The sequence below is a fragment of the Athalia rosae genome, chromosome 7, assembly GCF_917208135.1.
Source record: "Athalia rosae chromosome 7, iyAthRosa1.1, whole genome shotgun sequence".
In the NCBI taxonomy this organism is placed as follows: domain Eukaryota; kingdom Metazoa; phylum Arthropoda; class Insecta; order Hymenoptera; family Athaliidae; genus Athalia; species Athalia rosae.
Window position 1 is genome coordinate 5,270,356 of NC_064032.1, and position 14,399 is coordinate 5,284,754.

The 14,399-nt window shown below is 39.5% G+C and overlaps 3 protein-coding genes across 4 annotated transcripts; 2 read left to right on the forward strand and 1 right to left on the reverse strand.

Annotated features, from left to right (window-relative positions):
• Positions 1 to 3,173, reverse strand: LOC105683799 (regulator of MON1-CCZ1 complex). Its single transcript, XM_012396739.3, has 11 exons — positions 2,908 to 3,173; positions 2,473 to 2,778; positions 2,239 to 2,413; positions 2,008 to 2,167; positions 1,765 to 1,870; positions 1,546 to 1,699; positions 1,403 to 1,466; positions 1,102 to 1,321; positions 827 to 996; positions 475 to 750; positions 1 to 391 (listed from the first exon to the last, which is right to left on the reverse strand). Exons 1-11 carry the CDS (start codon positions 3,025 to 3,027, stop codon positions 130 to 132), a joined length of 2,013 nt encoding a protein of 670 aa, XP_012252162.2. The 5' UTR covers positions 3,028 to 3,173; the 3' UTR covers positions 1 to 129.
• Positions 3,174 to 3,289: 116 nt separating this feature from the next.
• On the forward strand, positions 3,290 to 8,654 carry LOC105689170 (UBA-like domain-containing protein 2). Its single transcript, XM_012406041.3, has 4 exons — positions 3,290 to 4,122; positions 5,141 to 5,215; positions 5,308 to 5,401; positions 5,546 to 8,654. The coding sequence occupies exons 1-4, from the start codon at positions 4,015 to 4,017 to the stop codon at positions 5,662 to 5,664; spliced, it is 396 nt and encodes a 131-aa protein (XP_012261464.1). The 5' UTR covers positions 3,290 to 4,014; the 3' UTR covers positions 5,665 to 8,654.
• Positions 8,655 to 8,797: 143 nt separating this feature from the next.
• LOC105689102 (lysosomal alpha-glucosidase-like) lies at positions 8,798 to 14,342 on the forward strand. 2 transcript variants are annotated; one of them, XM_048658004.1, is made up of 18 exons: positions 8,798 to 9,184; positions 9,270 to 9,363; positions 9,631 to 10,449; positions 10,535 to 10,692; positions 10,775 to 10,949; positions 11,056 to 11,146; positions 11,232 to 11,400; positions 11,478 to 11,547; positions 11,617 to 11,721; positions 11,808 to 12,065; positions 12,156 to 12,358; positions 12,421 to 12,528; positions 12,591 to 12,768; positions 12,840 to 12,988; positions 13,074 to 13,158; positions 13,243 to 13,513; positions 13,629 to 13,828; positions 13,967 to 14,342. In XM_048658004.1, the coding sequence occupies exons 3-18, from the start codon at positions 9,676 to 9,678 to the stop codon at positions 14,033 to 14,035; spliced, it is 3,063 nt and encodes a 1,020-aa protein (XP_048513961.1). In that variant the 5' UTR covers positions 8,798 to 9,184; positions 9,270 to 9,363; positions 9,631 to 9,675; the 3' UTR covers positions 14,036 to 14,342. The 2 variants fall into 2 exon arrangements, with proteins under 2 accessions (XP_048513961.1, XP_012261340.2); XM_012405917.3 differs by having other exon boundaries at positions 9,652 to 10,449.
• Positions 14,343 to 14,399: the final 57 nt, after the last annotated feature.

Below are 14,399 nucleotides of genomic sequence, written 5' to 3' on the forward strand. Positions count from 1 at the left end.
TTAGCTTTATACAAAGGCTGGTTTTATTGAATGTTATAAATAATACTTACACATGGAATATTTATACATATGTACGAATGGTGTTTCTATTATTTGGCTGCTTGCTGCAAATAATTATTTTCTCATTTCTTACGAAGATATTGTGGAAACGTTCGAATTCGTATCAGAATTACAACCGTTGTCAGTGCCGTGGAATAGATATTTAAAATGTTGTACATAAGTCTGACAATGCTCCCCTCTCATGAACGCAGTCGTGTTATGTAGTCTAACGTTACGTTGCTCGAAGAACTTGTAAACAGAATGAAATAAGGTTGGGTCGTTCAAAGACTTCGCTGCCTCCAAAAACTTCCTCGCAGATACTTGATCGATTATTCCCACCGATCTGACGTACCTATAACAATGAGTATCCCTTCTGTCACATCAAAATTCATACTTCGTGATACACCATCTGCCCTCGATGGCGTTTTTGCTCACCTCAGCGCAGGCAGTATGTGTCCTTTAGATAAAAGAACTTCCATTATTTCTTCATGAGCATTTCCTAACCGTTTGAGCATATCCAGAGCCAACTGATGAGCAGCCGGATAGAGGTTCTCTAGGGATAAAAGCAAGCAGGCCAACGGTTTCGAATCAGCTACTACGTGGTATTGTAGCAGCTGATGAAGCTGGTAATACGCTTTACGGTGAACCAGAGTTGTGATGATTAATTCGTGAAGATAATGCTGAACGGGTATGTCGTGATCAGCTAAAGACCTGTACGACAAAAAGATTGTTAGGAAGGTGCGATATACAAAAACAATGGGAAATAAAATAGGATAAATCTCATTACCTGATATATTCGAGAAGTATCCAAAATATCATTTTAGGTTCTGTCGAGCTTTCCGAAAACTTTGATAAAATGTGGGTGTACATGTCGCTCTGATCAACAACTTGTTTGTATTTAATATTCTCTGAAACCGTAGGCACGTTTTTAGAGCTGGTTTGTAACGGCGTCCCCATCTGTAATATGGAAAAAAAAAGCAAACAACTTCAAAGATGTACCAGAAATACTAGAACAGTACAAAGCAACGAGAATCAGTGAAGTTTCTGCGAAAAAAAGCTCACCTGACTTTGTATTTCGTTTTCAAGATGATTCCGATAAACTAAATTCAATTTGTCAAATATCGTTGATATGTACATCAGACTTGACGGTAACTGAGTGACGTAGCTCTTCAGTACTTGCATCAAGACGAGCTTTGAATCTTTACGTTGCATCAGAAATTCAACAAGCAGTACTTTGTCGGGTATCAATTTTACCAAAGACTCAAGCCGCAGTTCTATGAACCTAAAAAAGTATGGAGATTTCGATAAGATTCATGTGCTATTTTCATTGGATAGAAATAGAATAAACGAATTTTGGACCGACCATAGACACCCGAGCTTCGCATCAATGATTATATTTGGCTGGAAGACTACCCAACTTGGAGAATCTGTGCTGAATTGAGTAAAACACTTTGTACGGTTGGCAGTTACATAAATAATTAGGTGAATTATCATCGTTAAGGATACACAATTGACATGGCTGAGAGAGTTGCTCCAGTAAACTTGCACCTGGTACCTTCAGACTGTACGGTTTTATCGGTTTTGGCAAAGCTATGCTGGTGTGGTGCATCACGGTGCCATCACTGACCCCGGGTAATTCAATATCAAAGATCATCGAAGTCTGTAATATATTGTTCAATTAATACTCTAATACTTACGACCTGAAACTGGATGTGCGGAGCTTACTTCCGACGCTTGATGGTGGACAATGATCAGATTGTCAACCACATTGATGGCGAACCTCCCACTTGTGTCGAGCTTTAAAACGTGGCTCCGTTTTATTGTGAGCATCCTATGGAATTTTTGACCGATTAATTGCACGGATAACTATTCGGGCATCCAAAGTATCAGAAAAGTCAGCTAAACATGGGCTCTATCGTCCAAAATCTTCATAGGAGACTTGACATTATTTGGGATACACATAATTACTTATGGACGGTATAGACGTAGACTTGAGCTGTACCGACGGATCGGCTCAATCCCGGTTGATGCCGTAGAACAATTATCGAAGGTGTGCCGTATAGCACTGCAAGAGCCACATCTCTTTCGGACACCGCTAGTTTTCCAGGTTTCGTTGTTCCAACCTCCACTGAAAAATTTTAAATATAATTAATTATATCAGGGGACCTTACTTTAAGTTTGAATGTTCCAAGAACCCACTTTCAAATTTGGTAAGTTTGTGTAAGTTTCCAGGAGTTATGTGTAGTGCCTGCATCTGGTTACCGATCGTTCCAGATGAAAGTAAAACTAGATAACTCTGGGGGCAGAACACGAACCAATTGACGCCGAGACTGAGAGATTTAAGTGCTTTGACGTGTCGTTTCTCTGGAACGACCTGAAAATTTTGGGACGCAAGATACAAGAGTGCAAAAATTTGTTCTTTAAAATAGTTACCAAAAAGAGTTCAACTCCGTGATCCGTGACTAATAAAATCTCATTACTGTGAGTCCAAATAAATCCCAGAATAGTGGCGTTTTTGCCTTTGCAAGACTGTGAATATTCCGCATTGTCCAGACCAGATACGGACGAGTAATTTAAAAATTCAACCGATGTATTGGTCCGCTGAACTGCAAGGATATTCATATCGGGTGAAAACTTGATGGAAATTATAGGACCTTTATCGTCCATTCTAAAACTTAAATTATGCTCCGGTCCCTTGACCAAAACACCTGTGACACCGCCTGACCGGACAGCGAACACCTGCATAAAAAATTCGACAATATTGTCAGTGGGTTGACGTTTGAGCCGACAAAGAGATAAATGATTCTCGACTCATGAGTCGTACAGAAGACCGATTTACTTTCATTAGAAAAACGCTTTATATATCACCTGTTTGTTGGAGTCATCGAAGAAAACATTCGTAAGAGGGCTGACAGCTTCAAATCTGACAGGATCAGCCGATAATTCCAGATAATAATCCTCATTTTCGCCCACACTTGACGTTTCCATTTTTGACAGCTAGCTGCTTTAAAATTGCAACCTCAACGATAAAGCCAAAACAATCAAAGCCCACATCTGCAGCGCTGTCTGTCTTCCATCCGCTCAAAATAAGCTACTCATGCGCACCTATCGGCACTAATACGATTCAAATAATTCCATTCATACACAAACACAGCAGCCCGAGAGCGTACAATAGTATCCTAACCGGGTATGTATTTAATCAGCTGACACCGCGTTGACCGTTGTTCTCTTCTATCGTTCTCTCGGGCTGGTGTAATCGTCATAATAATAGTGTAAATACTATAGAACGTGAAATACACGGCGTTCTAGAAGCTCGGTCTAAAAATACCGATCGACGTTCTTTTTAAAAGAAATAAACTCGTCAACCATCAAAATTGCAATCCGCTCGTCGGAATCGCGCGCTTCCTGATTTCGCCACGGCAAAAGATCAGATAAAACAAATAATAATAAAAAAAAAAAACCATAATATTACGGTTGTTTGACGAAGCGGGGCGGATTCTCGCGATAATAATAATCGGAAGAGGGGAGTGAGTTCGCCGAAGGTAACGGCCCCAAACACGGGGACGCCTTCCACAGAATTGAAATTGTTGGTTGCTTGCGTTATAATAACCCGTGACGTCACGCGTAGTCTTTTGCCTCCGGTCTGGGATGAGTAGTTTTGAAAACAAGTAGAGAAGTTCAGCCTGCCTGCCGTACGTTCGTTGGTCGGTTGGTGTTTTTTTTTTCCATCGTGGTGCGAAGAGCATTGTTTTGTGCTGCGCGTTTTTTTTTTTTCGATTGAAGAGTGTTTTCTGAAACGCTGTTGTCCCCGCAGCGGAACGGCAGTATATACGAGTGATCGTGAAAAGGGTGAAATAATAAACTCCCTAGTGAATCGTAGTCAGGCAAAGGTGGTAGGAAAGAACAAAACAAACCATAATAATAGTAAATAAAAATACAAACAAAAACAAAAGAGGCAAAACAGTCCGCTTTAAAATGGACGCGCTCAGGGAACAGGTGATGATTAATCAGTTCGTTTTGGCAGCGGGATGCGCCAGGGAACAGGCCAAGCAGCTTCTTCAGGCGGCGCATTGGCAATTCGAGGTGAGTTTTTAAATTGGTTTTACGTGCTTTTGTTTCTTCCTAATAGGTTGTACCGACCCACCATACGCACGTAAACAAACGACCATCAACCCCGACGATAAAATGGCGGCTATTTTCTTCGATCTGCACGGCATGTCCGGAAATATGTATGAAAATTTAATGGGATTCTCTCCCACGTACCTTCGTACGATGTTATCGTCGTTCGTTATGTCACCTGCTATTCTGACTCAATAATCGCGGCAATCACCTTGATACTTGTTATTCATTGGAGTTCATCGAAGCAATGTTTCATCATCATGTTTTCTTTGGTTTAATCACCAGCAAACCCGGCCATATATGTATGTAAATAAACAACAAGCAAATAAGCTATAGCTTTTTATTTGTTTCTTTTGATTTAGTACACATGCTAATAGCTGATGTACCGATAACTTCATTAAACATTTTCTCTATTCTTAATTTGATGCCGATGAACACCGATTCCATCACAATTGAATCAACGCCGTACGATGAGATAACTACGTTATTTGCAACTGTTAATAAGGGGAATTCAAATGTTGACGACTGTATCGGAAGATATAATACACGTTTCATTTATGATGGCACAGCGATTTTCTAGGCAGTCAAAGGCATTCCAACACCAGACAACTGTATCTACATCCTAGTATAGATACATACGATTATAGATTAGGTATATTTTGGAGCAGACAGCAGACAATTGTCTGTGCCAAAGCAGCGTAAAAAATAGCACACTTGGCAGGTGGCAAAATGCCATTTCAGATTATTTATAGTATGCGTATACTGAATAAATTCAACTAGTTGTTAGTGATCTTTATGAAATTTCTTTATGGGATATTTGAGTTGACACCTTGTTGGCATTGTCAAACAACTCTCTCGATTAACAGCCCTTGGATGTCCCTTGACAAAAGAGCTTTTTTTCAGAACTGTGGCTGTAATTATCTGCTAGATAAACTCATTTTTCCAAGTGTTAATATCTGTTGTCTGATTTTTTCCTTTTCAGACCGCGCTCAGTATATTTTTCCAAGAAGCAGCCATACCTTCCTGTGCCCAAGGGCCTGGGACACATTTTGGACAGGTGAGTTGAAAAAACTGAATTTCAACGGCAATGTAGAAGACAGATTTACGGGTATCGCAATTAATGAGTGAAATCTTTGAATTCTATTGCAGATCACACCCTGCAATACTCCAGCTACACCTCCAAATTTTCCAGACGCTCTATTAGCGTTCTCCAAGATGTCGGCAGGGGATAAAACGCCGTCTGGTGAGTCATATGTTGTCTATTTCATACCGGTGATAACAACAACCGATAAACAACGCTGACAATTGTTCGCTGCTAGAAAATACACAGATCTCGGATGTCAAAAACTGGTCCAATATTTTTAAATAATTATTTCTGTCGATCCAGGCATGTCTCCTAGTCAGAATGGCCAAGTACCACAGCAGCATCCTGGTGGTAGGTGTAGCGTTTCTGGTACGCAGCAGCAAACCAGCCAATCTTTTGGACTTGGGGAGCCACAGAGATAAAACAAACCTACCTGCGTGCAATATAAATTGCAAATGTAATAATAATAATGTTACGCTCCCTGAGAAATAGGATGCAGATTGCCGTGAGAAGTTTTGTTCTTTAGAAACGGCTATTGTCCAGAGTGTGGCGGAAAAGAGTTCCATCCGGGGGATGGTCGGCGTGTGGCGAATTGCTTGAATTTTTTGATATCATTATGAAATGGCGTGTAACCCACAGCTAGCACTGTAACTAGACGTTTAGTAACCATGTACACGCAACTCTCAAAAAAATCTGACATATCCTTTCTAGGCTGTAGATTCTTTAGGTGTTTACTAATTCTACTGCTTTTCATAGTCGATCTAATATGCCGGAGAGAAGTGTTCGATCCTTTCGAGGTATTTAGTAAGTTAGAAATGTAAAGTTTCTTAAAGTACCTGAATACCGAAGTTGAACACCAAATTTCGAGTTACTTTTCTTTTTTGAGTGATTCAAAAGTAATAACACATGGCCATCCCCAAATAACAGGGAAAACAAACTAATAGATAAAAAAGATAGAAATGGACAAAAAACTGCTGCTACTGTGTACGTTATCCTTTTAACGTAACAATTAAATAATTGTTTACCTGCACTCGAATAGTTGCTAATAGATACGATGATTCGTTTTTTATTGTTATCATATTTATTAGGCAAATCATTTTATTGTGTCTTCTGTTTACTCCGATGTTCTCAGGCACAAAAAATCGGAGTGTTCTATCGGAAAGATGCATCGAGTAGCTATTCTGATGGAATACGAACCTTCTGTTCAAACTTTCTATTTAAGCGTATGTGAGAAAATCCGACAAGATAGATATCCATTAATTTTACACAAGTTTGATTTATTTGTTCCGTCACCTTCAGAATCTATGACAAAGGCTCAAAATCTTTGTGTGAAAAATGCTCCGATATCAGCTTGAGAATAAAATGTCTTTGGTTATAAGCTGGAGGCTTTTTTGATCGTTAAGTTTAACTTCTATTTAACTTTATTTATACTAACTAATATTTAAATGTCCTGTGACGACGGATGAGTGGATAAAAACTTGCTTCCGAGTTATCCAAATTCCTGTTTTTGAGCACATTGTTTTTTTCAGTTATTTAGTGGTTAAATTTTACATTTACAACTGCCCATTTCACTGTAATTTTAATAAGAGAACATTGCTCGCAGCATTGACTGCCGTTGAATTTTTTCTCTAGGTTAAAACTCCACGCAACGAATTTTTATCTGTAAAAGACGAATGAAATTCAGTCTGAAAGGCTTGTAACCAAACGCATGAAAAAATGATACAATCAACTGTGACCTTTAACAAACTGTGTAATTGATAACATGCGCGAAAAGTGTAGTGATATTGTAAATTGTAAGAATCGTTCGCGAAAGGTTGTAGTCAAGTGACAACAAATTAACGATTAATCATAACTGTAAATGTAGTCCACTGCTAAGATTGAACGAAGAGAAAAAGCAGAGGCCAACCGACGATAGGAACGAGATCAATTTGACGCGCGGCTGGTATTTGTTTTCATCTGCGTTGATCAGAGTCGGTAGTATTCACCTCCTGAGTTCACATTTTGCGTAAATCATTGTAAGCCCATCGAACCATGTCCGTAGGTACTATTATTTGTTAAGACTATATTATCGCCATAATTACTGTCGCAAACTAAGCGTGCTCCGTGCGCACAACACGAGACGACCGTATATCGATTGTTTAACGATATGTACGGGAGGGAAGTCAGAGAAAATTTGACGAATCGAACTGAAAAAAAGAGAAGCAGATGGAAGCGACCGGGAAAGAGAACGTGATGAGCGATTATTCGAACTCAATGTAATTGTACGATGTTTTAAAACATTTCTACGCCGCTGATTTCGGTAGAGATTGAGGTTCGAGTAAATTATGGGCAAAAAATTTCCCGAGCTTCTTCACAGATTCCGTGCATATTTTCGTCTTTGCCTTACCGAAGGTAACACGACGATCGAAGCGTTTCTTTCTGGAAGTATTTAGCCAGAAATGTTCTTTGACAATAACTTTTGACCTGCGTAAATTTGTAACCATGTTTTTTCTCTTCTCCGTATTTTTCGATTATAATTTATTATTTTTTTCTATTCTTACAAGGTAGTTTCTTTCCATTTGTATCTTCTCATTTGCTTTTTCTATTAACCTACGTATTCAGGTACGTAAACACGATACGTTCAACCTCGCGTGGCTTGAACGATTATTTATTGGATAAAATAACTATAGAGTTTCATTCACGTTGAAATGGTCTAGTGCCGTATTTTGCTATCAACTACAGAGCAACTTTAGTTATTATTTTGCAACAATTTAATTGATTAGTTGTAATCACTTCGTGGAATGGTAGCAAATTATCTGAACACTCGACCCCTCAAATCCTGAACAAATAGCTCTCTACTGTATCCATATAATTGAAGGCAAATTTCTTTTCTTTTTTTTTTCTTTCTTCGTTTTGATTGATGGTGATCGATTTTTTTGTCGTCTTTCGGTCGTTCTAGTCGAATTGAAAAAAATTAATGAATAAATAGTAATAAAAAGTAAGAGAAAGAGGCTTGACGATGAGTATTTCTCGCTTGTGAGGCGATTATTGTTTTTTCATGAATTATCCGGTTTCATGATCTACTTGTTTATATTTTGAGAAAAACCGTTGACGTTTGAAGGTCCGTTACAATTGTGTTGTGATGTTTGCTGCTACTCTATCGATGCTAATATTTCGTGTAAATAAAATTAGAGAATTAGAAATATTACGCGACGTTTTATTGAAGACGAGCTCTAATACTCCTGAGCATTTCCTTACGTTTAATTGTAACGATTCATACCTATAGATATAATTTATGTATAAATAAAAACATTTAAGATTATTACAGTTATAAAAATCGTTTTAACTGATTACTACAGTAATTATATATATTAAAAAGATTATTGTTCGTGTAAATAATTACAAATAACTAAATAAATACTGAATAATGGTGCTTTCATAGATAATTCGCATTGTCCACCACCTGTTTTTGTCTCACCTCGTCCCTCCGCTTGAATTACGTGTATGTATTTCAATATTTGGCTCTTTAAAAAAAATGAATGAATAAACCCTACGATGATTCTTCGTGCAACATACCGCGAGATGGAGTTCTTCCAAGTTGGAAATGTCAAATGGGTTAAAAGTATATTTTGGTAATACAAGCCGGCTTAGATCAGCTGGACCCCAGACGTGAATGATCTAAACTGAGCGTCATCGAAAAGTGCATCGATCGCGACTCTTCTTAGCGAGGTGTTTTGCTCAGCAGATCCTTATTTTGGTAATCGACGATTGACCGCCGGTTTTTATTAGCGATTACAGCCGCTATTGTGATTCCATCGCGTTTGCTTATTATTACGAAATAACCGTTGCTTCGAGTGACTGCAAAACCGTGCAGATTACTGATATCTGCGTTGTTGTGTTGGGGCACGTCATTGTAACGGTGATATTCAAATCGCGAACAACATACGCAGCGATTTATACTAGGTGTGTAATGAATTTCTGTTAGCAATAAGATTGTTTCTGAACCATAAAATGCTAATCTTCGGTTCAAACTGATTCCTTCTTGCAGGGAAATACGATGATCGCAACTAAGTAGCAGTCGCAAATCAAAGTCTTAATTTTGCAGTCGTGAACTATTTAGAGCTACAAATTCTTCATCGCAGGTACGACATGTATGGATGTAATTATAAACCGACTAGCCTCGCTCGATCTGAAACTGATTAATCTTTGTGATTTCCAATTTTACTATTCGATACTGTCCTCATCCGACAACCTTTTCTCTCTGTTCGGCCTCTGGAACTTGACTATATAACCCAACAGAACCAAATATCATAATAGCATATATTAAAATTTTTTGCCCTCATGAAGTCCATTTCAAGCAACTGCGAAGAGCTCAAATCATTTATCAGCTTGCATTTGCTCTCGATCAGTTCTGACGAGTAGTTTTACAGGTATAGAAGCTGTGAGAGACAGCCATGGTCTCTCCGAGATCCCCAATCTTGAAATCAACAAGATCTGATGAAAAAATTCTCCCGCTGGAATGTTCTGGCAACAGCGATCGGATCCGCCAGCCAAGAATACTCGGGAGAAGTTGGCTGAGCGGCGCGTCAACATTTACCAGACTTTTGATAATTTCATTCGCTTTTGCTGCTTCATGGTACATCATGTTCACAGTCTATGTGATCTTGACTCGTGGAACCAGTCCGATCAATGTGCCGGTACAAGAGGATCTATTCCAGGATTACAATTGGGATGAAGCTGCTCCGGCGCTCTTTGATTCCCCTGATTCCTTTCTGCCGCTAGAACGAGGTGTTCCTAGGCCTCGAAACAAATACGATAATAGTATCGATGGCTCGGTTTCAAGTTCTGCTGAAAATTCTAATCTAAGAGACAGTCACCGGGAACCCCCTGCGGTTCAACAATGTCAGAACATTCCTAGAGTGTTCAGATTCGATTGTCATCCGCAAGAAGGAGCCTCGCAGTCCAGTTGTGCGGCCCGTGGATGCTGTTGGGAGCCACTTGATAACCTACACTGTACTGGCAATGATTGTGTCAAAAACGTACCATTGAACGTGCCTTACTGTTATTACCCGGAGGACTGGCCCACCTATAATTTTGTCAATACGACGCAGGATGGCAACGATTTCTCAGGCTATCTGTTACTCGGAGCTAAAACTTTCTACGAAAACGATCTTACGTTGATAAAAATGGAATCGACCGGAATGAGTGATTCTATTTTACGGGTTAAGGTGAGGTGAACTCTATAATCCTTTTGGGCGTTCCTGTTGCATGCTCATTGATTTTTCTATGAGAAATATTCGATTTATTCCGTAGATCTACGATCCATCGAATCCTCGTTACGAGCCTCCGTGGCCTGTACGATCTGATTGGAATATTCGTCGTTCCAAAGACAAACGTGACAAGTATGTCTTCCGAACCGAAGAGTCCACCTCTGGTTTTACGGTCAAACGGAGCGCAGATAATACTACCCTGTTAGTGGTTTTGGAATTCTGAAACACACAAATACTTCGATTCATAATAAGAATATTTAACGATTTGAAAAATTCTGATTAGGTTCGATTCTATCGGCAAGGGTGGTTTCACATTCGCCGATCAGTTTCTTCAATTGCATTCAACGTTGCCCTCGCATAACATTTATGGCTTGGGTGAGCATAGATCGACGCTTAGATTGGATACCAATTGGCAGTCCTTCACCATGTTCAACCGAGATCAAGCTCCGGTGGAAAAGGTAAGTTTACAACTGCATGATTTACAAAATATTGGCTCAAATTTCGACAGAACTCCAGGTGCCTAAAGTCTTTCCACCGAGAAACTTGTGATCGCTATTGTTTCAGACAAATTTGTACGGTACTCATCCGTTCTACCTTGTAATTGAAGAATCTGGAAACTGTCACGGTGTTTTATTCTTAAACAGCAATGCCATGGGTAATTAATGTCAGCTGATGTCTCTCGGACTCTGTAGTCCACCAGAATTAACGTCGAGTAATAAAATCACACGTACTACTTTTAGACGTAATATTGCAACCAGCCCCGGCCATCACGTTCCGGACAATAGGAGGAATTTTTGACGTCTATTTCTTCCTTGGACCGAGCCCAGCTGATGTTTTGAGGCAGTATTCAGAGATCGTTGGGAAACCGTTTCTTCCGCCATATTGGTCTCTCGGTTTCCATTTGTGCAGGTAAGTGATTCTAAGTCTGATCTTTCCTCCCCGCAACATTTCAAAAAGTTCATCGGACTTGTCTAAATATGACACAGATACGGTTACGGAAGCCTGGCCAATACCAGAGCAGTGTGGAATCGAACTCGAAACGCTGGAATTCCTTTCGTAATTATAAATTTTTCACGACACTGAAACACAATGATTGCTTTAACTCCAAAGGTTATCTTATTTCAGGATGTACAATGGAACGACATAGACTACATGGATCGTAACAATGACTTCACGTTCGATACAAAGGCTTACAAAGAGCTGCCTCAGTTTGTCGAAGAGATTCATTCGGTGGGTTTACCAAACGATCCTGTAATTGAACTCTCCGTTCTACTGAGTCTCTGATTCTCTAATCTTTTTTTGTCGCACTCTTCCAGGCGGGTATGCATTACATCCCCATAATAGACGCCGGTGTGTCTGCGGCGGAGAAGCCTGGGACTTATCCTCCGTACGACGAGGGTGTGAAAGACGACATATTCATCAAGGATGCGGCAACTGATAAGCCTTTCATTGCCAAAGTGTGGAATTCAGTTTCTACCGCCTGGCCAGACTTCACAAATCCAAAGACTACCGATTACTATCATCGCATGCTCCAAAACACGTACAATATGTTCAAATTCGACGGAATATGGATAGTGGGTAGTTTAGGTTATTCTCATATTTGTATTCAGCGTAGAATAAGGAAGAACGTTATGAGGGACGAACTAATCGATTAACATTTCAAGGATATGAATGAGCCATCCAACTTCTACGACGGTCTTCTCAACGGATGCGTTAAAAATAACTTGAACAATCCTCAATATGTGCCAAACGTTCGCGACGGATCGCTTTCAGCTAAAACGCTGTGCATGGACGCTAAACATTACCTGGGACCCCATTACAACGTCCACAATACCCATGGCATCGGACAAGCAATCGCCACTAATTCGTAAGTCTCCGTTGATTAAACACGAGGTCGTGGCGATAACCTTATTTTTTCGTGATTCGCAGAGCTTTGACTAAAATCAGAAATAAAAGACCATTCATAATATCGAGATCAACCTGGGAAGGTTTTGGACATTATGCGGGACATTGGTCAGGAGATGTTTTCTCGGAGTGGTAAGTTGACTATAGACTTACCATCCGATCAAGATATTTGAAGTCGATTGTATCTTTCTAAGGCACGACTTGAGAATGAGCGTTCAAGAGGTACTGAGCTACGGTCTCTTCCAAATTCCTATGGTGGGCGCTGACATTTGTGGATTCAACGGTAACACTACTGTGTCCCTGTGCAATCGTTGGGTACAGCTTGGCGCGTTCTATCCGTTTTCACGCAACCATAATTCTGTCGGAACAATCGTAAGTGATACGATAAGACAAAAAATTTTGAAAGCTCTGTTGCACTTGCGACTCTTTTTTTTTGCTTCCAGGAACAAGATCCTGTAGCCCTGGGGGATATGGTGGTTAAATCTTCCAGAAAAGCACTGTTGATTCGGTACAGATTCCTACCACATTTGTACACACTGTTTTTCAAGGCTCACAAATTTGGTGACACCGTAGCGAGGCCATTGTTCTTCGAGTGAGTAATAAATCTTTCATCGATTCATTTTTTCAAACGCAGGCCACCTAACCTCACTACGCAGCTGAATAATTCATCGTTACAGATTCATTAATGATCAAGAAACTTATGGTATCGACACTCAATTCCTGTGGGGCAGCTCGCTTATGGTTATACCTGTACTAGAAGAAGTATGTTCAACGGCTTTTGAATAGGAGACTCGATAAAATATGACGATAAAAATGTATATCTAATTTTTAATTACACATGATCAGAATGCTGTCCAAGTCACTGCCTACATTCCACGTGGGCCATGGTACGACTTCTACTCAAAAGCTTTCATCTTCTCGACTGGAAAATATGTGACATTAAATGCTCCGCTGGATACCATACCGTTGATGATTCGTGGTGGGTCCATTCTGCCCGCACAAACACCAAACGTAACTACGACACTGAGCCGAAAGAATAAATTTGAATTACTCGTCGCGTTGGATACGAGAGGATTTGCCAGAGGCGAGATGTATTGGGATGACGGCGATAGCCTAGGTCGGAGTGAAGTCTCGTACTACATTTGTCTTCCACTGATTGATTGATAGATGATAAATCGCATCGCAATGAATGAGAAAATAGAAAAATCATGCTTAACCTTTGCAATTTGCAGATTCGATTGAGAAAAAGCAGTATAAATGGTTGGAATTTACCGTCAAAGACCAGAAATTGACTAACCGTGAGGTTGAGAGAGGAGATTTCAATGAAAATATGGTTCTTGGAAAAGTCAGCGTGATGGGTGTTAACAAAAAAGTAAAGAATGTCTTCTTGAACGGAAATCAGATGAATTTCATCTACGATCAACAGAGATCTGTAAGATATGAACAATCGTTATTTATCCTCCTTATTTGTTACAAAGCACACAAAATAGCTCGTCATTACTGCAAGTGACGCATTGAATTTTTATTCAGCTCAAATTTGAACAATAATGCACTTTTTTGGATTTTCCAGTATTTGAACGTCAAGAATCTAAATGTGGATTTGAAAACGAACTTTGACCTCTCCTGGACATACGAGTGAGCCTGCTTTACGAATAAAATGTTTATCTACTACTTAAGATGGATTTTGTTTTAATGTGATATTTTACATACCTAGATAATATTATCTCTTTGCATGTTTTATTATTCAGTTATAAAGCAATATTTTTGATCAAGGAATGGATTGTCGAGTGCAATCGGTTTCATATTATAACACTTCAGTGATGTATAATAATTTTTAAGTCAAATGTTACTCAGTAAAAGACTGATAAGAAACTTCCTGCGAGCACAAATCTCGTGAATTTGTAAATAAATAAACGATAATTGTTATACAAATTTACAACGAAAAAGCGACCACAAATTCATTACATGTACACAATTGGCGTATGTATTCAACCTGCCAAAGC

Excerpts from the sequence above, each read along its gene's own strand:
- LOC105689102 (XM_048658004.1), top strand. The coding sequence starts at position 9,676 with ATGGTCTCTCCGAGATCCCCAATCTTGAAATCAACAAGATCTGATGAA. Across the intron at positions 11,147-11,231 it reads CTTAAACAGCAATGCCATGG|ACGTAATATTGCAACCAGCC; the intron begins GTAATTAATGTC and ends TACTACTTTTAG. Across the intron at positions 12,066-12,155 it reads AATTCGACGGAATATGGATA|GATATGAATGAGCCATCCAA; the intron begins GTGGGTAGTTTA and ends TAACATTTCAAG.
- LOC105683799 (XM_012396739.3), bottom strand. The coding sequence starts at position 3,027 with ATGGAAACGTCAAGTGTGGGCGAAAATGAGGATTATTATCTGGAATTA. Across the intron at positions 1,467-1,545 it reads CTCTCAGCCATGTCAATTGT|ATTCTCCAAGTTGGGTAGTC; the intron begins GTATCCTTAACG and ends AATTCAGCACAG. Across the intron at positions 1,322-1,402 it reads GCGAAGCTCGGGTGTCTATG|GTTCATAGAACTGCGGCTTG; the intron begins GTCGGTCCAAAA and ends ATACTTTTTTAG.
- LOC105689170 (XM_012406041.3), top strand. The coding sequence starts at position 4,015 with ATGGACGCGCTCAGGGAACAGGTGATGATTAATCAGTTCGTTTTGGCA. Across the intron at positions 5,216-5,307 it reads CTGGGACACATTTTGGACAG|ATCACACCCTGCAATACTCC; the intron begins GTGAGTTGAAAA and ends ATTCTATTGCAG. Across the intron at positions 5,402-5,545 it reads AGGGGATAAAACGCCGTCTG|GCATGTCTCCTAGTCAGAAT; the intron begins GTGAGTCATATG and ends CTGTCGATCCAG.